This window comes from Oryx dammah, unplaced genomic scaffold, assembly GCF_014754425.2.
Source record: "Oryx dammah isolate SB20612 unplaced genomic scaffold, SCBI_Odam_1.1 HiC_scaffold_26, whole genome shotgun sequence".
Taxonomy (NCBI): Eukaryota; Metazoa; Chordata; class Mammalia; order Artiodactyla; family Bovidae; genus Oryx; species Oryx dammah.
The window spans coordinates 15437048-15462920 of NW_024070210.1; the positions used below are offsets into that span (position 1 = coordinate 15437048).

Here is a 25873-nt window from a genome sequence, read left to right on the forward strand (position 1 = left end):
ACAGACTGGATGAAGACCTGGGATTTGACGTGGAGTCATGGTTTGGAAGCAATCCTGTCATATACAGGACCAAACACCTGCAGTGTTTAAGAGCGAAGCTTGAGAGTCACAGGGAAACTGGACTGAATCTTAGTCTACAATTTATCAACCATGTAACCTCAGTGACTATTTTAACCTCTCTATGCCTCAATTTTCCCGTGTGTAAATTGGGAATAAAAAACAGCATCTCCCTTATTAAGTTGTTGCAAAGATTAAGTGAAATAATTCAGACAAAATGTTCAGTTCATGGCATGGCCATGTGAAAACTCACTAAAAAAAAAAAAAAACCTTCCTACAACCATCAGAACTGTGACTGAGACTGTTCAGTATGAACCACTATTCAGCAGCCATCCAAACAGAAGCTCACAGAGGTCAGTTTCAGAGTATGCTGAACTTACTAGTAAGTTAGAGAGACAGCAGTTTCTATCTGTCTGAGATCTATCTACTCTTCTATCTATCTACTCTTTTACTCAGGTATCAAGTGCTCTGACCTATATATTATTGGGCTGGACAAAAAGTTTGCTCGGGTTTTCCCTTAAGTGATAACGGAAAAATCGGAATGAACTTTTTGGCCAACCCAATATCTATTTTCTGAAGAGAATAAAATAATTTATGATATACTTAATTCCCTCAGAGTGAATTCACTATCAGCAAGAAAATAACCATAAGTACTTCTAATAGGTCCGACAAGCAGATATGCTCTTTTTAACCAGAGTAATTTATCCTAAAATGTACTGCAATGTATAAAGTATTTCCAATGATTACTAATTACATTTAATTATCTTAACTCCAAAGAAAACTATTCACAGACATCCAATATCCTTGATGATATAAATAACTATACAATTATCCCCCTTTTTCCATCTAAGGATAACATACATACAGAGCATCTAAATCAATGAATCTTTATATGTGCATATACTCCTGTAATCGCCACCAAGTTCATGATATAAAGCATTTCCAGCATTGCAAAAAAATTTTTTATGTCATCCTCTGGTCTCTACCCTACACTGAACATAACTACTCTTTTGGTTTCTATAACTAGTTTTGCCCAGAAAACTTTTAAGTTTTAACTTGAAAACTTAATTAGAAATTTCAAGACTAGAAAAATACTAGCACTCTACTAGACATTAGGAAAATGATACTGTACTTACTGTACACCAAACATGAAAGTAAATAAACCCGTGTGGCTCCTTTGCTACTGACTAAACTGCCACCCTACCAGGGTTTCATTACCACACATCTGACTTCCGGTCTGTGCTGCAGCAGAAGTGCAGATGACTCCAGACTGCTGACGGCGAAACATAGGGATTCAAACCAAGAAAGCAGAAGACAGTGAAAAGCACAGACTTTAGGGTCAGAGAGACTTCAAGCAAATTACTTTTCACATTCTGTTTTCCTATATAAAATGGGAATAAAATGACCTACTTTCTCATAAGGTGAGATGAGAAGTGTATAAAACATATAATTTACTGCCTGACACACAGCAGGTGGTCAATAAAGGATAACTACATATCTAATTACCGGCATTTGGGCTGGACAGAGACGCTGTGGCCACAGGTTTCCGTTTCCTCTTGATGTCACGTGAACATGGGGGCCCCAGGTGTATGTTTGCCTGTCTGCAGATACAAGGAAGAAAAAATACTGCTTTAACTGTGTAATTATTATTATTATGACATTATGTTCAGCCCAGATGAAACGCCTCACCCATTACACACATATACTAACAAAATGGGCACCACCCTTTGCCATCAAGTGTCAGTACAAGATTATTCAGAATTAATCCTAACTTATTCTTTACACACAATATATACCCATTTTAAACTTATTACCTGAATTCAGAACAGACATTCAAGATTAATTTCAATAAATATGTGCTTCATTACATGCTGGTTTTATACAATTATTTTTCATAAAAACCGCAATTGTTCTAAACTTGTTAATGAAATACTTACTCCCAAGTGGTAATATATTGAAAAGTTTAATGCTGCATGAACACAGATATTTGCATAGAATTTTAATAGCACATTTAACCCTTCTCGGAGAAGGCAATGGCACCCCACTCCAGTACCCTTGCCTGGAAAATCCCATGGGCAGAGGAGCCTGGTAGGCTTCAGTCCATGGGGTTGCTAAGAATCAGACACGACTGAGCGACTTCACCTTCTTTTCACATTCACGCACTGGAGAAGGAAATGGCAACCCACTCCAGTGTTCTTGCCTGGAGAATCCCAGGGACGAGGGAGCCTGAAAGTGAAGTCGCTCAATCGTGTCCGACTCTTAGTGACCCCATGGACTGCAGCCCACCAGGCTCCTCCATCCATGGGATTTGCCAGGCAAGAGTACTGGAGTGGGTGGCCACTGCGTTCTCCACTTAGCAGCAGCAGCAGCAGCAGCAGTTAACCCTTCTATCAGTATAAATCTGGGTTTCTAATAGTGACTGTATCACAAAATAACTTTAGTTTCTGTGATTTTTTAAAATAATAATTTATGTGCTAATAATAGGTTCCCTTAAATAAATATTCAGCTTATTTAAAAAAGAAAACAGTAAGAACTTCAAAGCTGGAAAAGCAAAAAATTCTCTAAATGGCAGGGGACTTGACACTGAAATTTTTGGCAGGCTATTTTATATAATTTTTATTTTATTTTGGAGTATAGTTGATTTAATATCTGTTAAGATGGCGCCCACCAGAGCAAGACCCAGTTTTACCCACAGCCAGTCCCTCCCACCAAGAAGCTTCTACAAGCCTCTTATCCTCATCCATCAAAGGGCATACAGAATGAAAATCACAATCACAGAAAACTAATCAAACTGATTATATGGATCACAACCTTGTCTAACTTAATGAAACTATGAGCCATGCTGTGTAGGGCCACCCAAGACAGATGGGTCATGGTGGAGAGTTCTGACAAAACGTGGTCCACTGGAGAAGGGAAGGGCAAACCACTTCAGCATTCTTGCCTTGAGAACCCCATGAAGAGTATGAAAAGGCAAAAAGATGACTGAAAGATGAATTCCCCAGGTCGGTAGACGCTCAATATGCTACTAGAGAAGAGCAGAGAAATAGCTCCAGAAGGAATGAAGAGGCTGAGCCAAGCAAAAACAGTGCCCAATTGTGGATATGCATGGTGGTGAAAGTAAAGTCCAATGCTGTAAAGAGCAATACTGCATACAAACCTGGAATGTTAGGTCCGTGCATCAAGGTAAACTGGAAGTGGTCCAACAGGAGATGGCAAGAGTGAACATTGACATTGTAGGAATCAGTGAACTAAAATGGACCAGAATGGGCAAATTTAATTCAAACGACCATTATATCCACTACTATGGGCAAGAATCCCTTAGAAAAAAATAGAGTAGTCCTCATAGTCAACAAAAGAGTCTATACTACAATACTTGGATGTAATCTCAAAAACGACAGAATGATATCTATTTGTTTCCAAGGCAAACCATTCAATATCACAGTAATTCAAGTCTATGCCCCGACCACTAATGCCAAAGAAGCTGAAGTTGAACAGTTCTGTGAAGACCTATAAGACTTTCTAGAACTAACACCAAAGATGTCCTTTTTCATCATGCAAAAGTAGTTAGTCAAGAGATACCTGGACTATCAGGCAAGTTTGGTCTTGGAGTACAAAATAAAGCAGGGCAAAGGCTAACAGGTTTGCCAAGATTATGCCCTGGTCATAGCAAACACCCTCTTATAACAATACAAGAGATGACTCTACACCTGGACATCACCAGATGGTCAATACTGAAATCAGATTAAATATATTCTTTGCAGCCAAAGATATGGATGAAGTCAGCAAAATCAAGGCTGGGAGCTGACTGTGGCTAAGATCATGAACTCCTAATTGCAAAATTCAGACTTAAATTGAAGAAAGAAGGGAAAACCACTATGCCATTAAGGTATGACCTAAATCAAATCCCTTACGATTATACAGTAGAAGTGACAGATAGATTCAAAGGAGTAGATCTGATAGAGTGCCTGAAGAACTATGAACAGACGTAAATGACATTGTACAGGAGGTGGTGATGAAAACCATCCCCAAGAACAAGAAACACAAACAGGCAAAATGGCTGTCTGAGGAGGGCTTACAAATAGCTGAGAAAAGAAGAGAAGCAAAAGGCAAAGGAGAAAAAGAAAGGTATACCCATCTAAATGCAGAGTTTCAAAGAACAGCAAAGAGAGATTAGAAAGCCTTCCTAAGTGATCAAGGCAAAGAAATAGAGGAAAACAATAGAATGAGAAAGACTAGAGATCTTTTCAAGAAAATCAGACATACCAAGGGAACATTTCATGCAAAGATGGGCAGTGAAGAACTGAAATGGAATGGACCTAACAGAAGCAGAAAATATTAAAAAGAGGTGGCAATAATACACAGAAGAACTATTATAAAAAGATCTCAATGACCCAGATAACCACGATGGTGTGATCACTCACCGAAAGCCAGACATTCTGGAGTGTGAAGTCAAGTGGGCCTTAGGAAGCATCATGATGAACAAAGCTAGTGGAGGTGATGGAATTCCAGCTTGAGCTATTTCAAATCCTAAAAGACGATGCTGTGAAAGTGTTGCACTCAATATGCCAGTCAATCTGGAAAACTCAGCAGTGGCCAAAGGTCTGGAAAAGGTCAGTTTTCATTCCAATTCCAAAGAAAGGCAATGCCAAAGAATGTTCAAGCTACTGAACAACTGCACTCTTTTCACATGCTAGCAAAGTAATGCTCAAATTCTCCAAGCCAGGCTTCAACAGTATGTGAACTGAGAACTTTCAGATGGTCAACCTGGATTTAGAAAAGGCAGTGGAACCAGAGATCAAACTGCCAACATCTGCTGGATCATAGAAAAAGCAAGAGAATTCCAGAAAAACATCTGCTTCACTGACTACGCTAAAGCCTTTGACTTTGTGGATCATAACAAACTGTGGAAAATTCTTAAAGAGATACCAGACCACCCTACCTGCCTCCTGAGAAACCTGTATGCAGGTCAAGAAGCAACAGTTAGAACCGGATATGGAACAACGGACTGGTTCCAAATTGGAAAAAGGAGTACGTCAAGGCTGTATATTGTCACCCTGCTTATTTAACTTCGATGCAGAGTAAGTACGTCATGCAAAATGGCTGGCTGGATGAAGCACAAGCTGGAACCAAGACTGCCAGGAGAAATATCAATAACCTCAAATATGCAGATGACACCACCCTTATAGCAGACAGCGAAGAACTAAGAAGCCTCTTGATGAGAGTGAAAGAGGAGTGTGAAAAAGCTGGCTTAAAACTCAACATTCAAAAAACGAAGATCACAGCATCCGGTCCCATCACTTCATGGCAAGTAGATGGGGGAATAATGGAAACAGTGACAGACTTCATTTTCTGGGACTGCAAGATCACTAGGAGAAGGCGATGGCACCCCACTCCAGTACTTTTGCCTGGAAAATCCCATGGATGGAGAAGCCTGGTGGGCTGCAGTCCATGGGATCGAGAAGAGTCGGACACGACTGAGCGACTTCACTTTCACTTTTCACTTTCATGCATTGGAGAAGGAAATGGCAACCCACTCCAGTATTCTTGCCTGGAGAATCCCAGGGACAGGTGAGCCTGGTGGGCTGCCGTCTATGGGGTCACACAGAGTCAGACACGACTGAAGCAACTTAGCAGCAGCAGCAAGATCTGCAGATGGTGACTGCAGCCATGAAATTAAAAGACACTTGCTTCCTGGAAGAAAAGCTATGACAAACCTAGACATTGTATTAAAAAGCAGAGACACTACTTTGCCAACAAAGGTCCATATAGCCAAGGCTATGGTTTTTCCAGTAGTCATGTATGGATATGAGAGTTAGACCACAAAGAAGGCTGGGCGCCAAAGAACTGATGCTTTTGAGCTGAGGTGTTGGAGAAGACTCTTGAAAGTCCCTTGGACTGCTAGGAGATCAAACCAGTCAATCCTAAAGGAAATCAACCCTGAATATTCATTGGAAGGACTGATACTGAAGTTCCAATAATTTGGCCACCTGATGCAAAGAGCAGACTCATTTGAAAAGACCCTGATGATGGGAAAGATCGAAGGCAGGAGGAGAAGGGAATGACAGAGGATGAGATGGTTGGATGGCATCACCGACTCAATGGACATGAGTTTGAGCAAGCTCCAGGCAATGGTGAAGGACAGGGTAGCCTGGTGTGCTGCAGTCTATGGGGTTGCGAAAAGTGTAACTTAACAAGAAATAGTTGATTTATAATATTGTGTTAATTTCAGGTGTACAGCAAAGTGATTCAGTTATACATGTATGCATTTTTTCATATTTTTTCCATATGGCTTATTATAGAATATTGAGTTCTCTGTGCTATACAGTAGATCCTTGTTGATTATTTTATATACAGTAGTGTTTATATGTTAATCCCTAACTCTTAATTTATCCCTCCCCCCAACCTTTCCCCTTTGGTAACCGGAAGTTTGTTTTCTATGTCTGTGAGTCTGTTTCTGTTTCATAAGTATAGTTGATTTCTATCGTATTTTAGAGTCCACATATAAGTGATATCCTATATTTGTCTTTCTCTGACTTACTTGACTCAGTATGATAATTTCTAGGCCTATGCATGTTGCTGCAAATGGCACTGTTTCATTTTTTATGGCTCAGTAATACTCCATTTGTGCGTGTGCACACGTGCACAGTACACACGCATCTTCTTTATCCATTCCTCTGTTTATATACATTTAGGTTGCCTCCATGTCTTAGCTATTGTAAACAGTGCTGCAATGAACACTGGGGTGCATATCTTTTCAAATTATGGCTTTCTGCAGATATATACCCAGGAATGGGATTGCTGGACCATATGGTAATTCTATTTTTAGTTTTCTGAGAAACCTCCATACTCTTTTCCAGTGGCTGTACCAAGTTACATTCCCACCAACAGTGTTAAGAAGTTCCCCTTTTCTGCATACCCTCTCCAGCATTTGTTATCTGTAGACTTTCTAATGATGGGCATTCTGACCAGTGTGAGGTAGTACTTCACTGTACTTTCAATTTGCATTTCTCTAATTATTAGTGATGTTGAACATCTTTTCATATGCTTTTTGGCCATTTGTATGTCTTCTTTAGAAAAATATTTATTTAGATCTTCTGCTGATTTTTTGACTGAGTTGTTTATTTTTTTGATATTGAGCTGCATGAGTTGTTTGTATATTTTGGAGATAATTGCTTGTTGGTCACTTCACTTGCAAATATTTTCTCCCATTCTATGGGCTGTCCTTTCATTTTGTTTATGGTTTCCTATGGTATGCAAAAGCTTTTAAGTTGAATTAGGTTCCACTTGTTTATTTTTGTTTTCATTACTCAAGGAGGTGGACCCAAAAATATATTGCTGTGATTTAAGTCAGAGTTTTCTATGTTTTCCCCAGAGTTTTAGAGCATCGATATCTTACATTTAGGTTTACAATCCATTTTGAGTTTATTTTTGTGTATGGTGTTAAGAGGATGTTCTAATTGTACACGTAATTGCCTAGCTTTCCCTGCACAACTTATGGAAGAGACTGTCTTTTCTCCATCGTATATTCCTGCCTCCTTTTATCACAGGTTGATCACAGATGTGTGGATTTGTTCCTGGGCTTTTTATCCTGTTCCACTGATCTGTATTTCTGCTTTTGTGCCAGTACCCAAACTGTTTTGATGAGTGTAGTTTTGTAGTACAGTCTGAAGTCAGGGAACCCAATTCCTTCAGCACTCTTTTTCTTTTTCAGGATTGCTTTGGCTACTTGGGGTCTTCTGTATTTCCATACAAATTAAAAATTTTTTGTTCCAGTTCTGCGAAAATGCAATTGGTAATTTGATAGGGATTGCACTGAATCTACAGACTGCTTTGGGTAGTACAGTATTTTGACAATATTGATTCTTAAGAACATGGCATATCTTTCCATATGTTGTGTGTCACCTTTGATTTCTTTCATCAGTATCTTATAGTTTTCAGAGTATAGGTCTTTTGTCTCCTTAGGTAGGTTTATTCAGAAGTATTTTCTTTTTGATGTGATGGTAAATGGGACTGTTTCCTTAATTTCTCTTTCTAGTCTTCTGTTATTAGTATACAGAAATTCAAGAGATTTCTGTGTATTAACTTTGTATCCTGCAACTTTACTGAATTCCCTGATGAGCTCTAGTAGTTTTCTGGTAGCATCTTTAGAATTTTCTATGTATAGCATATGGCATTTCCAATTTCGATTCCTTTTATTACTTTTTCTTCTCTGATTGCCATGGCTAGGATACTGGTATGCTATTTCATTTCCCTGGTTCCTCCTTCCTCTCAACCTAGACAAATCCTACCCCTGATTAAAGGACCAAGCTGAGTGAGTCTCACATTTGCACACAGCTTTCCTTGAACATTCTAGGCCTTATCAGCCATGAACCATTATTTAACAGGTGTATATGTATCTGCTTTCTCTAAAGAGGCTAACGTCCTTGGGAACAGGGACCGTGTTTACATTTATTTCATAATTTTCCAGTAACCTACCAACTTCAGCACAAGGCACATAGCTGACCCCCACTAAGTATCTGTTGACTAAAACGGATATGAATGAATGAAAGTTTTAAAAACAAAAATTCTCAATTGTACACTTACAGGGGATTCGAAAAATTTTTTTTAGCCATGCTGCACGGTTTGCAGGATCTTAGTCCCCTGACCAGGGATCAAACTTTGGGCTATGGCAGTGAAAGCACTGAGTCCTAACCACTGGACCACCAGGGTATTCCCTAAAATGGTAAATTTTATGTTATGATATTTTAATACAACTTTTAAAAACGCAGCCAGAGTACAAAGCATATACAAAAGACTCTAATAAAATTATATCAGATGAACTCCTAATTGGTAGTCCTACCTGGGGAATCAAGTCTCATGGCTTAATAGCCTTAAAAATGAAACCTCACTCAAATCTAAGAGAATCTAGTTAGCAAGGCAACAAGACTACTGTTGAATAGGCAAATTTTCCTATTCAGAGGTCCCCAATCTGGCAACTTCCACAGTTTAAAAGCATATGGGCATGTGCACCCACATGCTGTCCTCTCGCCCTCACACACACACATATATACTCTCTCTCTTTAAACAGCAAAAGCTTAAGAGTCAATTCAATTTATAAACAAGAAAAGATAAGAATTTGACTGAAATCATAAGAAATATTTTAGAATGTAAAGAACACTACAAAAGGCAGATATTTACAATATAAAGCCTATGGTCCAAAAAATTCCACCTAAGTCACCTTTTATTGATCATTAGCATTTACATGGCAAAAGACAGTAAGTTAGGTACTCCATGAATAGTTAATTCTGAAACCCCAAGTGAAATTAAGTATAAATGTGTAAAATAGCGGAAATGATCCATTTTTTATACCTTACGGAGTTCTGGGAGTAAGTCTAAATCGGCATGCTGATTTAATAATAAGAAACACATAAGACAGAATGTCAGGGGTAGACAGGTCTAAATGTAGAGGTATTAATTGCCTTTGAAGTCAAAGACACAGGCAGAAAAGAAAGTGAAACTACAAATTTTATTTCTCCTCAAAACAGAGAAATGTACAGAACAGAGCTTCCATTTTTTCCACAAGAAAGGTGCTTGAATAAATACTATCCAAGCCCTTTGTTCTAGTTCAATCAAAAGTGAAAGTGAAAGTCTCTCAGTCTTATCTGACTCTTTGCAACTGCAAGGATAGCCCATGGACTTCTCCAGGCCAGAATACTGGAATGGGTAGCCGTTCCCTTCTCCAGGGGATGTTCCCAACCCAGGGATTGAACCCAAGTCTCCCACAGTGCAGGCAGCTTCTTTACCAGCCGAGCCACTGGGGAAGCCCAGCTCAATCATGCTTCTCCTAAAGACCTAGAGAAAGAGAAAAGTCAAGCAAAGGGAAACAGTTTACAGCCATGCTCCCTTCTTCTTTACCTTAAGCTCACTAAAGGACTCACTAAAACATTTCAGATTAAACGTTAACCCCATTTCTTCAAACTAAACAGTGTTATTAGACATCAAGACAGTGGCTACCCTTGAGCTGTGGCTAGTGGAAGAAGAGGGACAGCCACTAGAAAAGGCTCAGGCAACTTGCAGGATTCTTTCTGGGAATGTTCCATTTCTGCATCTAGATGCTGGGTTTACTTGGATGTGGCTTCATGAAAATTCATCAGGTGTGTATTTCTTCATACACTTCTCTGTAAGTATATTGTCCTTCAATAAAAATTTAATTAAAAACTACTGCTTCTTCAAGGTCAGTGTTTATGAAATGCTAAGTTTTGACAGATACAAAATAACAATCATAAGAAAAACACTCAAAAGGGTTTTAAGGTAGTAATTCTTAAAGTATCAACTTGAGCTAAACAAAACAAATACTGCCTTTTATTTACACACCATCCATCATTTCACAGCTCTGCGTGCTTGATCTATGTCAAGAAGATGGCTGAGGGCACATATTATCACTCTTTATGGACCTAGTCAGTAACATTTATCCCACATTTTCAAGGAATGACACATTTTGGAATAAAAATGTTTGCATTTTAAACCATTTTAAATGGAAATGCAATGGTTTTTTAAATGCTTGTTTTAGTAAAATGAACATAAGTATTACTTGCCTACTCTTCTACACAGTTATCCACTGCTATATAGTGCAGCATCCTGAGGAGGCTGCTGTGTGCTCAAGGTGGTCCTTGCACCACCTGCCCCCTGGGCCTTGCTTCCTGAGTCCTCCACTGGTCTCTGCTCAGCGATGTTGAGGGCTTCGGGGTTAACTGTCCCTATGTTAAATGACTTCCGACTGCTAAAGCCTTCAGCCTGCCACTTCTCTGCAGCAAACGGCCTACTTCTACCATCCCATTCCCACTCCTAATTGTTACACCTTCAAAATTCATAAATTCCTCTTAGGAAAGAACTGGAGGCTTTCTGAAACCAGACAACACGGCTGAGTAAGTCAATAACCTTATTTTGTCATAAAAGTATGTAGTTCTGTATGGACTATTTCCTTTCTACTCAGGAGGGGAGTTTTGCTCCTTTCACTGTTCACTGAGTTTCTACCTGGTGGGGGAGATGATATGGTCGTGAACTAAACAGTCTCTTCCCGAATGGACTTTATAGCCTGGGCCACTTCCAGAAGCACAGCTTTCCTGGTTACAGAACCTGTATAGAAAGGAACCGAGGCAGGCCTAAAGAGACGCCACACTCACTCCTAAAATTCAGCTTAGTGCTCCTTCCCTCTTAAAACATTTCTCTTAAGACCATTTCCAGGTTGGAGAGTCATTTCATAAGAGGCAGAATAACTTCACAACTTAGGGCTGAGTAACAACAACAAATACTGTGTTGTTTTCACTCTGACAATGCCGCTGTCTCCCAAGACAGAGACTGAAGCGGGCCAAAACTCAGGTGAGGAGGCATCACAAAGGGCCGGGGAATGGCATGGGCTTCCCCTTCTCCTGGTGCACAGACCCCGATCCTTATCCACTGAGCAGCAGAAAATTTAACTACATTTCTTTTTTTAATTTTAACTCTTTTTTTTTTTCTTTTAAAGAGCAGTGTAAGTTGCTCTTGTATGGTGAGCCATGTACTGTGCGAGGAGGGAGGGGATCTTTCAGTTGGGCAGAGGCAAAAAAAAAAAAGGCTAAGTACTAGTTAAGCTAAAGCCTCCACCAAGTTAAAACTTCTCAACTGAAGTGACATATGGTTAACAGAATCATGTCAGGAGCTTTTACAAAATACACATCTCCCACAACGCAGAGATGGAAGAAGAATCTGTAATATGTTTATTTTGAAATTCTACCTCAGGTAATTCTGATAAGCTTCTACCTACTGTGAAAATTACTGAGCTAAAAAAAAGAAAACAAAAACTCCCAAGGCCAAGCTAGTCCATAAAATAGATCTAAATATTTAACTTAAAGAATAACAGAATGACCAAATGAATATAAATGTAGATGAAAAATATATTTATTATTCCCCAGTATGCAAGCAATTAACCCAGAGAAAAGACAGGCTACGTTCGTTGTGTTTCGTCTGATCTGGGCCTCAGTATTCTTCTGGCACTACTTCCTTCACAGTATGAGTGCTGGGTCAGTAGTTCTCCTAAACCATCACACTCAGCAACACTTGCTGGAAAGATCTGGGGGCGGTGGGGGTGGAATGAACATTAAAAACATTAAATACACTCTTTAAAAATTCTTACTTCAGGAAAAAAAAATCACTAAATTCACATTGTAACTGTGAAGGTGAATGCTGAAGATTAAAAATTAATTGAAAGAGTATTCTGTATATTCACACGTAAACACAACACATCTATTTTATTTTTTACTGCAGGTAACTAAAAAGATCAGGTGAGTTGTTAAAACTGCAGTGTTACTTAGGAAACTGGGCAGGTCACTATGTCCTTGGGGCAGGAATGTACTTTTAAGGGAAGAAAAACTTACTTTGAGAAATACATGCATGTTTAATAGAACCAATGTTGGCAAAAAATAAATAAATAACTGAAGTGACTGCTTTAGATTTAGAACAAAGATGTTTAAAGTCATTCCTAAGGAAAGGAAACAGTCTTCTTCTGTCAACAGCAAGCTAATTTTTAAGGAACGGTTCACCTTCAAAAAGCACTCATTTTTAAAACTCATTGAAAAGTTCATGTTCTGGGATGAAATAAAAATAAAATTTATTTTTAAAAGATATTTATTTTCTGTACTTATCCTTTAAAACACACAAATAAGTAACATCAGGGAAAAACTATTGATATTTCTAAGGACCAAAGGTCATATACATCATATATTCCAATTATTCTCCTGAATTACTAATCTATTCACCTCAATTATTTTTAACAAAAATTTATGGAGGCCTACACTGTGCTGGGTGCAGAGGTTATACACAAATTGACTGAGCCAAGGGCCCATCCACCAGGAGCTCACAGCAGAGGGAGGGAGGCCGACGCATAAAGAACCAACAGGTGTCACAAGACACTGAGCTGTAATCAAGAAGCAAGGAAAGTGAGAGGGGAGAACGAGGGAAAAGAGGGGTAAACCTCAGGAATACAGACCCGCTCCTCACGTGTGACTTTACCTTCAGGGTTAAGCGACGTTTATTAAACACCTGGTCGGGGAAATACATCTTCACAGACTTGCACATATGACAGGATCCAGGCCTATGACACTAGAAGCAAGAGTGTGGCAGGGAGGAGAGAAAACCACCTCCCGATCAGAGGACACAAAGGAGGTTTTAGGAAGAGATCCTGGCAATCCCACTCGTGTTTTCACTCAAACCAAACCCTCAGCAGTTTGTGACAAACTGCTCGCCAGCACCTGAACATTCTCTGTAATCTACTTACTTCCCTTTGCTGGGCAAAGGCTGGCATATCATGAAGCTGTCTCATGCCACCCAAAGGAGCAGAACAGCTCCATATCCGTTGGAAGGATGGGTATATTACAGTAGCAAAACAAGAGAGAGAGAAAATGCTTTCATCATTCCATACCTGGCAGTAAGATGCCAGCTGGCTGAGACCTGCTATAAATGAGACTGTCCAACGGAGGACAAGATTCCAGAACTGTGCACTATAGAATGAGAAGTCCCGGTAGGAGTGGGCAGCGTTATGGACAACGTTACAGCACAAACATTTCCTAACACATGACCAAAACCAAGCACTAAAGAGGTGAGCGAGAGCTGCTGTGCATCACAGCATCCCCAGCAGACAGAGGACTAATAAAAGGTTCTTTCCCCCAAGCCCCGAGGTAAAACCTGAGGCTGTTTACTATGGCTCCAAAGGTCAAAATTAATAGCATGAATTGAGTCTTCTTTTTGCTCTTTGAAACTCCTTGTCAAGTGGCACAGCCAGCTGGGCACACAACTCTGATATGCAGATCATAGCGTTTGTGAACAGATAAAATGAATTACAATGAGTGCAGCCTATCATATTTCAACTAACAGGAAGGTCTCTCTCTCCCTCTCTCACCCAAGCACCTTCTCTTATAGTCCACTTGGGGTCATTTTAAACACCTCAAGAATCTATAGTAAATACTCATTAGCAAATGACTCTGGAAGCCAACTCAAGGTTTGTAAAACTGCAGTTATCCTTAGAACAGGGTAGTGTAGTTAACTATATAACAAAAATAAGTATTAGCTACCAGTATGCTAAATATACAAGTATATTATTTCATTTTGATCCCAGACCAGCCCCCCAAATATTGATATTTTCATTTTCAAGGTAAGGAAATTTAAGTATGGGGAGGTTAATTCTTTTGCCCAGGTAAAAAGCCAAGACTCTTATCTGAGTCTGCCTCAAACTAATATGAGATTAAAAACTTAAAAGAAAGAATAAAAGAAATGGTGATATACTACAAAGTGATCACCCAAAATAGAGGAAAGATCAGAAAAGTTGAAGAAACTCAAAACTGCCGCAAGATATTCAAAAACTACAACTGGCGACTTGTGCATCATACAAAGAGATGTAGCAATTTATAAGTTCCAGTTATGGTTCTCTAAGACAATAATGGTTTAAAAAAAAAAAAAACAACTACCTTTCAATCAATAAATCTCTCATTTTGGAAAAAGCTGCCTACAGCACTGGTTCCTTATTGCCATTCTGGGACTGTGTCCTTGACAGCAATACCAGCGCTTCTACCAGAACACCAATCACACCATCTGCTGTCTGAGCAGCAGCAACTCTCAACACCAGCATCCGGTCTCACTACTTTAATAGCAACAGCCCAACACCAGCAACCGAACAACCCAAGCCCAACAGCTGGCTTCCGAAGTTTATCCCTATATCCCCTGCCCACAGTCCAGCTACCCACACACTCACCCGTCAGCTCTGCCCATCTGCCCACCACTAAGTATTGGACCTACTGCTCTCCTCCTCCCCTGCAGCAGTTCTCCAAGGCTAAGAGAAGCCCAGCATTGTCCCTTCCGTACAGAACTGTGCTCACAACACCCAAGCACAGGCCAATTATGAAATGGGCTTTCCTGTTAAGTAAACAACAAAGCACCAGTTCTAAAACCATATGTCTTTAGGGCAATAGTTCCCAACCCTGGCTGCATGTTAGAGACACCTGGGAGCTCCAAAATACCACCTATGCCTGGGCCTCATCCCAGGCCAATTAAATCAGAATCTTGCAAAGTGGGGGCCAGCCTGGATATGCTTTTTTTTTTTTTTAAAGCTTCTCAGGTGATTCAAAAGTACAGCCAGGGTTGAAAACCAGAAAACTTCAGTATTTCTTAGGGTGGTATTTCTGAAAACCTCTTAGCCCACAAATGAATTAGGTGGTACAAAGACCACAAAGGTTTGCTCTCACTGCATCCACCATCTGGGCGGTATTAAAATGACACATTGATCACATTTCTCTTAAAATCATGTCCCCATTATGTCTTGTTTACGGCAGTGGAATGCTAAACAAGCGAGTACCTTGAGGTCACTCACCACCCCCTAGCAGTCCCTAAGCCTCACTTGGAGAAGGCTCCAGCAGTGAGGAGGTGCTTGAACCCCTCTCTCGCAGCTGAGGGTTTGGGGGGGAGTTGAACTGGTCCCATCCAGGCAGGAAGCAGCCTCAGCTCAGTAATCTGACAGGAGGAAACCTTCACAGTTCAGGCATGATCATCAAACTCTTTGTGCTCTTACAGGAGAGTAATTATAGGCATGTGAAAAAAGGGAAGCACTCCCCGAGGAACTCTTCCTCACATGCTTCCCAAGAGGCAGTAGGGCCATTAAAAATTCCATGATGAAGAGGAAAAACAGCCTGGGAACAGCCAGGAGGCAATACAGCAAATTAATACACCAGGCCTCCTCGGGGAAAGCTGTGATAAAACAGGAAACACTTCTCTCTTCGCAAAATAAAATTATACCGCTAATGATAACATAGTCACCACACACACACGCACAAATCGTTCTAATGATGGGTATGAAATTCCCAATGCTGCCCAGATGCTTTGAAAGGAATCTTTACGGCAAATAAAATGGAACAAGAAAAAGACAGAATTTCCATTCGAAACAGTTTTTAATATGGGCATTCACCTGCCTCTTCCCTACCATCACTGCTCTTTAACAGTCCTTCCCTAGGTGCCAGGTTTTGTTAAACGGTCCACTCTTTGCAAAAGCCCACCATCCACTTCTGAATCCGATAGCATCCGTCAGCCACACTGGAGCTAGGCTGCTCCTTCTCTGCTGACCCCTTGCCGGGCAGGGACCTCACTATTAAGGAAAACAGAGACCCCCGAGGGAAGTGTCTCATCACCCACATTTCCTAAAACCTGTGGAGGTCACTTGTGCTGACCATTTCCCACAGATCGGGGATTCCCAAACTTTATTGCTCATGTGCCCTCATCAGTGAAAAAATCTGAACACTCCTTATATATGTAATACATACACATAAAACAAAAACATGTGCTGCTAGACTAATATATGTATAACTTTAAAAAATTTTAAAGGATAAGATAATAAATAAATGTAAGTTTAAAAATGTTCTTCCCATGCCCCAAAGAACCTTCATGTTTGCAACCCCGCTTTGTATCCACTGACCCAGGAATGACACCAGGCAGGACAAGGATGAGCTATAAGTGTCCACACTCTCTCATCCTGCTTCAGCAATAGTCAGAAACAATACGGGCTATTTCCACAGAGCTGAGTGCACTAGAAGCTCAGCCTCGGCTTCCTTACGTTTCCAAGTCTGGCCACAAGCATGCCAGTAAGAGAACAAAGATAATGATGTGGATAATGAGATACACAAAGAAACATGAAGCTCACACCCACTCCAACCAGGACGAGGCCTTAAATGCAGCAAGAAACCAGACAAAAGCATGGATATGCCAATCTCAGCCCAGCTCAAGGCAGAAAAGTGAGGGGGAGGACAAATGATCCACTTTCAGTATCTGACATGACATGGTGCTACTCATAGAGTATTCCTAAAGAGCACACATGGACATTATTTTATTTGGTATTAAGACACGTAGCTGGAGGACTGCTTTCCTATGGACTGAAATTTCATTTTCCAAGACAGCCTGAGCACTACCACCTCTAAGAGAAGCTCCCTGAGCCTGAGTTAGGAGCTGCTCTTCTGAGTTGCTATCACTCTGGTGCACACATTTAGGTACCTGTCATTCCTAACTGTAGTTGTCCATTTCCACACCTGCACCTCCCATGAGGATGTAAGCTCCTTTAGGATAGTATTAAATATTTAAACAAAGTACCTGGCACATAGTAAAGTGAAAGGAAATGAAAGTGTGAGTCATTCAGCTGTGACGGACTCTTTCTGACCCCAGGGACTGTAGCCCACCAGGCTCCTTTGTCCGTGGGATTTTCTAGGCAAGGATACTGGAGTGGGTTGCCATTCCTTCTCCAGGGAATCTGTCCCACCCAGGGACTGAACCTGGATCTCCTGCATTGCAGGCAGATTCTTTACCATCTGAGTCATCAAGGAAGGCTTCCTAGGAAAGCACATAGTAAGGAGTCAGCAAATGATGAATGAATGATGGCTAAATAGCATGTGACTAAGAAAAGGCCTTACTTAGTAGTTTACTAATATCCCCTAATTTTCCAAGCTGTTACTTAACACCATGAGTGATAGTCTCTCTTTTCAAAAGATTTTTCCTACTGAAATACTACTTTTCCAGTAGAAGGTCAGACAGGTGGTTATAGTGCAGAGTTCATTATTACAGGCCATAGCAAATATCCTAACTATATCCATGAAAAAAATCACTTATTTGTGCAGCCTGCCCCCCAAATCTATGAATATATCCATTTAACAATGTGTTAGGAAGAATAAAGAAAAAAAAAAAAACCAAACAACATTGGACTCTTGCAAAGAAATTCTTTGTGCCACGAGAAATAATAAAGGTTCTGTGGTTCAGCCTATTAGCCGCTCCTTGTGCGCAATAACCCACTAGGGCATGCCATCACAGAAACCATATTCCCTTTGCATTCACCAACTTGAGAGAACGTATGTTCAGAGGCACTGATCTCATTCTGCTACGCAAGTGCAGGATGTATCCTGACAAATTCGCACTGAACGCCCCGTAAGCGGCACTGTGTTAGGCACGGGGGACGGACAAGGCCCCAGCACTCTGAAGCTTACAGTCTAGTGAGAGACAAGGGGGAAAGTAAGAAGAAAAACAAAACAACAGTAAAGTCATTACAGACTGTAATTAATGCTCTAAAGGAAAGAGAGATAACGAGCAGTGAGAGGTGCAGGCAGGCACTTTCACATAGGATAGCCCGAGGGGGTCCTCCCAGAGGAGGCGGCCCCAGCTGGGGTGAGAAAGAGCCACCCGCGGGAAGAGCTCTAAGACAGCGGTCCAGCAGAGGGAACGCGTGCGAAGGTTCAGCGGCAGGAAAGAGTTGTGAATCTGAAGAATAAAACAGAGCTCCCAGGCACAGCTGGACCTCTCCCTCGGTGAGGAGGAAACAGTCTATGAGAGGAGGCTGGACGAGAAGGCAGGACTCAGATCACAGAGGATGAGTCAGAACTTAGGTCAAAGCTGAGGTTTTAAATCATACAGTAAGCCATGGGACCACAGGAAAGATACTTCAACACTCTGCCTCAGTTCCTGCCTCTCTAAAACAACTCTTGACCTCAAAAAGTTGTTGAGAGATCAAAGTGGACAATATACACTAACATACTTTAATCTGAAAAGGCTTATAAAAGGACAATAGTATCATCTAGAAAAGACAGTCACTAGGACACAATTACCTGGCAGAGCAGTGTGCTGGTGAACATCTTCGGTGAGAAGCGTCAGCAAGAACATCCAGGGAGTAAAGGGGAGAGAGAGGATTAAACTGCAGGAATAAATGAGATTATTTCAGTAAGGCTTACATGAAACAGACCTGATCCTAAAGGGCTACCTGCTACTTGCTAACTTTTCCCCTTTGACTTTTCAACTCTCCTGTCATACCACAGACACCGTTCAATCAATTTGTGCACAGTCAACAGTGTACCCACAAATGTAGCGTAACTAATCTAGCCAGCCTCAAAAACAGACTATTCCTTGGTAAGCAACAATTTTTCAAAAACTTCTGATACATAATAATTACTTAAGTGGCAGAATACAGTACTTTCTAACAGACATAAAGGGAACTTATGCCTACTGATTTTCAGCCCTTGTTCCCAAGAATACTAGCATGAAATTACCTTGTCCTTATCCTGGCAGATGTTTCCAGTGAATAACTGGTTAGCACAAACCAGCAGCAGTGTAGTGGAAACAGAACTAGATTAAGAATTAGAATATCCAACGTTTAGTTCCAGCCTACCACTAAGTTGTCATATATTAAAAACTACAAAATCTCTTTGGGCTTTACCATCCTCATCTGTAAAACAGATGTATCACTATCTGTCTTACCTATTTTGTGGGATTACTGTGAGGGCTACATAAAATACTGCTTTTGGTTTAGAAAGTAATTTCAGTGTCTCATCTGTAAAACACCTATTCACCTCAAACGGGGGTTGTTAAGGATCAATTGGGACACTATATAAAAGTATCTCACTTTATGTTGGCTAGTCTTCTTTGGATTTTTTTCTACAATAAATACTCCTCCCCCCACATTTCAGAAATAAATATATATGAATACTAGAAGAACAGTGAATGGTGTTAATAATTTCAAAAGAACTTTAAAAGTACAGAAATTAAGCAACTGTCTGTCATAGACCAGTCCTAGTGCTGTATGACTTTGGGCAAATGCTTTAAACCTCGTTTGTAAATAATACATCTCATCTGTAAATTAACAGATCTGGATGAGATGATCATCACAGGTCTCTTTGCCTTTAGATTCTGATGCAAATACAATTAATACTCTGGCATAGCACTCCCCAAACTGTACTCTCTCACATTCCACCTTAACGACTATCTTCCGATCACCTGCTCTATTACTTATTTCATATTTTTCTTCATATTAAGTTTTACTCGGCATTGTCATCACTGTATTTCTGTGAAATAACAAGTTTGATAAAATGATTACGTTTTTCTAATATAAATTATTGTAACTAAAGTAAAAATTGTGTATCCACATGCCATCTAAAATCATATAAATTCATACCAATTAGGTCTACCACTGTTCTAGTTCATTTTGAAACAGTAACTTCAAGATGAAAATGCCAAGTCTAAAAAGTATTACCAACTTATTAACAAGATAATAAGCAGAGAAAACAAAAAACCTATCAGTATTCATCTATTTTACAACTAATCATGAAGATGAAGCAAACTCTCTCCCAACAAAACACAAAAGGCTAGAACATTCAAAGAACACAATGAGAGCCACTGTCAGCAGTTTTAAAATTAGGACCCTTATAAAGCCTAGATATGCCAAGGGTCCCCTCAGGGGTAGCTAGAGAAAAAAGTAAGAGGCTCTAAGGCCTCAACCCCATTTCACCCAAAGCAGCTCTACCTTCCTCTGCTTCATGTGTTTAGGATTCGACACTGCATTTCTCAGCATGGGATGCTAATACTGAACTGAAAAATAGGCAAATGAAGTTCATTCTGATTTTTTACTGCAAAGTTCAAAACCAGAATAAAAACTGGATTCCTATGAAATATGTTACAAGTAATAAACTGAAGATCACAGTTGAACCTAAAAAGGGGGATTGGCTCTTGTTCTATTACTGAATACTAAGATATTTTCGGAAAACAATTCTCCAAGAAAATCAGAATAACATAAGGAACAGGAAACTTACCTCATGTGCACAAGCAGAAATGTGAGGAAAATCAGAAGCCAGGGCTTTATTCTTTCTAAAGAAAAGGAAATCAAATGATAAAGATGACAAAGAAAAATAATCTTACCTGATTTCGTTCTCTTTTCCCAGCTGATGGTAACCAGAAACTAGAGAGAGGGAGGGAATAAGAGGAGAGAAAACAATAAAAGAAGTGGTGAGTGGAGTCGCCCAGTCGTGTCCGACTCTTTGCTACCCCATGGACAGTAGCCAACCAGGATCCTCCGACCAAGGGGTTTTCCAGGCAAGAATACTGGAGTGGGCTGCCATTTCCTTCTCCAGGGGATCTTCCTGACCCAGGGATCGAACCCGGGTCTCCCGCATTGCAGGCAGACGCGTTACCGTCTGAGCGACCAGGGAAGTCAAAGAAGTGGTAGGAACATTATTAGAGACGAGACAATAGAAAAGATATTGGATTAATGAAGTGAAGAAAAAAGAAATGAGAAACAATAATGGAATCAGAGGAGAAAAGGAGATGTTAAATGTGTATGAACTTTTTTTTTTTTTTTTTTGCAGAAAATGACTCTTCAAAGTAAAAAGTCAGAATACAGAAAGACTGGGCACTAAAACAACTCAAGACGATGGTATAAAACCAACATACTCTCAGCTGTGCGGTGAGAACAGGATCGCAGTTCAACAAGGGCACAGACCACACCTTGTCAATTTTACAACAACCAACCAGGCTGAAAGGATACGGGATCACGATTGGACACTGACCACGACACAAACTAGAGACACCAAAGAGCCAGTCGTGTTAGGGGCAAAGCTGTCACAAGAAAAGGCAGAACGATTCTTCTAGGGCTACATACAGGCTCTCCAGCAGCACTTATCACAGTAGTTAGAACAAAACGATATTTCTTTGTCTAGAGGTCTAAAAATGGGAAGCGCATACAGAAGAGAATACAGAGGCAATCACACATTTTGAACAAAAAAATTTTAAGAGATGGAAAAACTGATTTAAAATACAACATTCTCATTAGAGGCTACTTTCACAATGTAGCACCTAGAGACATAAAATGCAAAGAAATAAAAACTAGTCTAGAAAGGGAAAAACAATCACTCTCATGAACTTTTAGCATGTTAGCCATGTTATGAAGTACCAATCTTTAAGATGACCTCATTCAGCTCTACAACAGAATTTCCAGGTTTCTTTTTAATGTTCTTCTGCGGTCTCCTCCAAGCAACAGGCTAGGAGAGCACCGGTAAATACAGAAGCACTTACTCTTTCTGCCGAGGGTCACTAGCGAGGTGGCCTATCCTCTCAGTACCCAGATTACTTATGCTGGACTCCTGAAAAGGCAAAGAAGAGAAAACAAGCATTAAGTATGATCTGTCACCAAACTCACTCTTTCCCATGATTGTACCAGCAACCCCAAAACACATGTCAGATATCAATCTTAAAATCCAATAGCAACTAGACAGCTTTTTGTGGAACTCTACTGTAAAAGTGAAGTGGAGTGAAGTGAAGTCACTCAGTCGTGTCCGATTCTTTGCGACCCCATGGACTGTAGCCCACCAGGCTCCTCCGTCCATGGGATTCTGCAGGCAAGAATACCGGAGTGGGTTGCCATTTCCTTCTCCAGGGAATCTTCCTGACCCAGGGATCGAACCCAGGTCTCCTGCAATGCAGGTAGACACTTTAACCTCTGAGCCACCAGGGTGTTATTCTAGACTTAGTTTTCTTTAGTGCTCAGAAAAAGTCTTTTTTTAAAACTGTGTATAGCATTTTAATATACCTCCTGGACTTATTAAAATATGTCAAAATAGAAAGAGTTTTTTAAAAAATCCAACAGCAGCTAATTTTTAACAGGCCAGCCCACCAAGATTCCTAGAGTCATTCACGTATAGCCTCAACAGCCCTCACAATGTGACATTTACGGAGTTCTCACCAGGACACCGAAGCATCTACTGACTACATGCATACACGTCAAAAGATTTTTGTAACTGACAAAAATTGTCACCCTGTATTTTGTCTGTTAAACGTCATCTCCTAAAGTAAAAATACAAGTCTGTATAAACTGGTTCTTAAATTAGTGGTTCTCAAGATTGTAATACAAAATCATACCCGTAACACAAGCAATTCAGAAACTAATCTCAAAAAAACTGGAATATGGCAGAAGGCACTCACCCTTCATTTAACTTGAGTACATTTACAGTGAATATCTATCACAGAACTTGGGCAAGCGTATTGACAGTACATGAGCAAGAGTTACACGCATATGAGGACGTGTTAAGATGAAAGAGCATAAGTCATGGGCATGAATGTCAAAAATGTCAAGCCTGTTACTCAAACACATTTGTTTCTGGGCAAACACTGTTATCTGTATTCATCTGTGTGTGGATTAGCCTAAATATGAGGGTACACATTTCAGCAGAACTGGCTGTAGAAAAATTAACTTGGAGGTCAGATTTTGGGTGGGAGTGGAGCTAACTGAAAAGGCTTTTCATTCTTCCTATTTTTCATTCCTTACACCTAAGCCTCTTGGTCACAGACACAACCATGGTAATGGGGCCAAGAGAAAAGATAGGTGAAAAATGAGCTATTTGTTACAGCAGAAAAATTATTAACTTAAAGTGCCGTAATGTTTAAATTTACAGTTTATTACTGTGTAAATTACAAGCAGTACTTTGCGTAATTAGCAGCTCGCTGGCAGGGAGCTGTGAATGAAACTCATTATTTATGATTACAATTTAGAAAAAGAGGAGAGAGACAGGGGAGGGAGAAGAAGGGGGGCAGAACAGTGACCTCTGCTAGAAATGACAAATATCCCTTTAAGGTGATGAAGATGAATTAACCAAGTAAATATTATCCTATTCATTTGAAATCATTACAGACACATCCAACAGGCCCTACTTTCCTTCCAGGCAAGCTAAAGGGGGTCCTCCAGTTTGAAATTATTTACTTCCATGGGCGTGGAAGACTCTTATTTTATAGGAGCTGAAACAAAATAAGGTAGGTGTTAGGGAGAACACTATGTGTCAAGCCTAACCAATTAAGAAAAAAAGTCAAACCATTGCTCTCTTCCCCACTCCCAACATCCTGGGGCCTCCCTCCACTCCATGTATTCCTACCTGCTAGCTGTCCTGTTAGAATAAGCTCCCACAATAGCAAATGCAGCACTGTGTTGCCTATAAAATGAGTAATCCAAAAGAAAAGGCATTCTTCCAATAATCAAATATTTTTCTAATTAGAGATATGAAATAGAATTTAAAGATAAAAATATGAACTCATCTGAAAATAAACAGACTCATTTCTTTTGCAGAAAACAGTCCTCTGATTAACCTATATAAACAGCAGCTCCCTTAAGGCAGGAAGACTGTGGCTCTGATCACTACCTACCTGGTTGGGCATAGGGCCTGCCACACTCAGGCACTCTAGACACTTACTGAATGAACAAAGATATTAATGCTCTAAAAATGCCTCTCCCACCCTTATTCTTTCTCCACCACAATCTTCTCTGACTGGTATTCAGCCTCAGCCTTATTTTCAATCTCAAAGCCAGAGTGAAAAATAAGTAATTAATTAAATTTAAATTTAAAACGACAAAAGAGAAGTAGACCTGGGTTCAATTCTCTGTGTTTTGCCACTTCTATCTGGATAACATCAGACATTCCTTAACACCTTGGAACCCATTTTCCTCATTCTTTAAAGAAAATATCACCTTTTTAACAAGAGTTTTGGAAGGAATAAATGAACCGAGTACCTAGCAGAGCTCTGGCAAAGGGAGAACTGAGTAAATGGTAGACAGTCCTCTCTTATGGCCAAGGAGGGACTTTAGGAATCTGATAACAGGTCTTACTTCCCTTTTTTTTTTTTTTTAATGAATTAGAATAAAAGACCAAAGTTAGAACAAAAGAAGCATTCGTGAATTCAAGAGGAGTCATAAAGAAGCCAAGAGCATTTCAACTTCTACAATAATAATATAATCAAAAGAGGAGAAGGGACAGAGAGCGGGCCTCTAGGTTTACGGACCACCACCACTGCCACGACAGTGTTTGCTTTGTCAGAACTTCCGTATGAATCAAGCTTCATCTTTCATGTATGTATCCACTCATGTCCTATATAATGTTCACTCTTGTGAACGTGCAAAATACATCTGGTTTAATTAACCCCGGGGAGTTCTTTGGCACCTTTGATTACCAATAGGATACAAATCTCTTGGGGAATATATTATCCTCCCAGTGAGCCTAGGAAACAGTGAGAGCTATCACCTTCCCCACAAGCCTTCTTCGCCCTTTTCTGAGGCATCGAGCTGCAGCTCCAGGCAGACGATTAAAGCGAGCGTGGTACCCTAAATAAAAAAGAAGACAGACCTCAGTAACTGAATGCACAAGATTCATTAGCAGTGATATGCTTTTAGTACACAAAGGCCTTCCACCTGGGATCTTACTAGACTGACCCTTAAACTAGTATCATTAGGCTATCTGCCAAGGATTTACTATTCCTTTGTCTTTGTCACCAGTGGTATGATCTTAGGCATGTCATTTACCTGTGACCTAGGCATCCTTGTTTATAAAAAGGGAACAATCATTTGCTCAGTTATCTTTTACAAGACTTCAAGACTCCATGAAACAGCACATGGAAGGTACTTTATAAACTGAAAACACTACACAAACATAAGGTATTATCAACAATTTCTAATTACAAATTAAATGTTAGCTATCATTTCAAAAACATTCTAACTCAGGGGCTTCCCTGGTGGCTCAGTGGTAAAAGAAATCGCTTGCCGGTGCAGGAGACACGGGTTCAATCCCTGGTCCAGGAAGATCCCATGGGCTGCAAAGCAACTGAGCCTGTGTGTCACAACTATTGAACCTGAGCTCGAGAGCCCACGATCTGCAAATCCTGAGCCCACGTGCTGCAACAACTGAGGGTGACGTACCCTAAAGCCCATGTTCTGCAACAAGACAACCAGAGAAGCCACAGCAATGAGAAGTCTGTGTGCCACAATGAAGAGCAGCCCTTGCTCACCGCAACTAGAGAAAAACCGGCACAGCAGTGAAGACCCAGTGCAGCCAAAAAAATAAATAAACAGAAGTATTAAAAAAATTCTTTAAGACATTCTAATTCACAAAACAGGTTTAAAAAAATAGCATGTATAATATAATCCCATTTTTCTAATTGCTGTATATGTTCTATACACAAAAGAGACTACTGGAAGAATCCA

The 25873-nt window shown here is 40.2% G+C and overlaps 1 protein-coding gene across 11 annotated transcripts in view; it reads right to left on the reverse strand.

Moving 5' to 3' along the window:
• The window catches only part of GPATCH2L (G-patch domain containing 2 like), a 60313-nt gene that overhangs the window by 10239 nt on the left and 24201 nt on the right, over positions 1–25873 (reverse strand). For 4 of the 11 annotated variants that reach the window (XR_005718610.1, XR_005718609.1, XM_040226017.1 and 1 more), the window contains 5 exons: positions 24918–24997; positions 21928–21995; positions 20776–20815; positions 18696–18781; positions 1564–1658 (listed from right to left, as the gene is read on the reverse strand). Coding sequence is in view for 8 of the 11 variants with exons in the window: in XM_040226017.1 (XP_040081951.1) it covers positions 1564–1658; positions 18696–18781; positions 20776–20815; positions 21928–21995; positions 24918–24997 (369 nt within the window). In the remaining 3 variants the exon portion in view is untranslated. Of the gene's footprint in view, positions 1–1563; positions 1659–18695; positions 18782–19133; positions 19210–20669; positions 20725–20775; positions 20816–21217; positions 21577–21927; positions 21996–24917; positions 24998–25873 lie in introns of those variants that run through there. The other 7 variants (XR_005718611.1, XM_040226016.1, XM_040226015.1 and 4 more) reach the window with 4 other exon arrangements.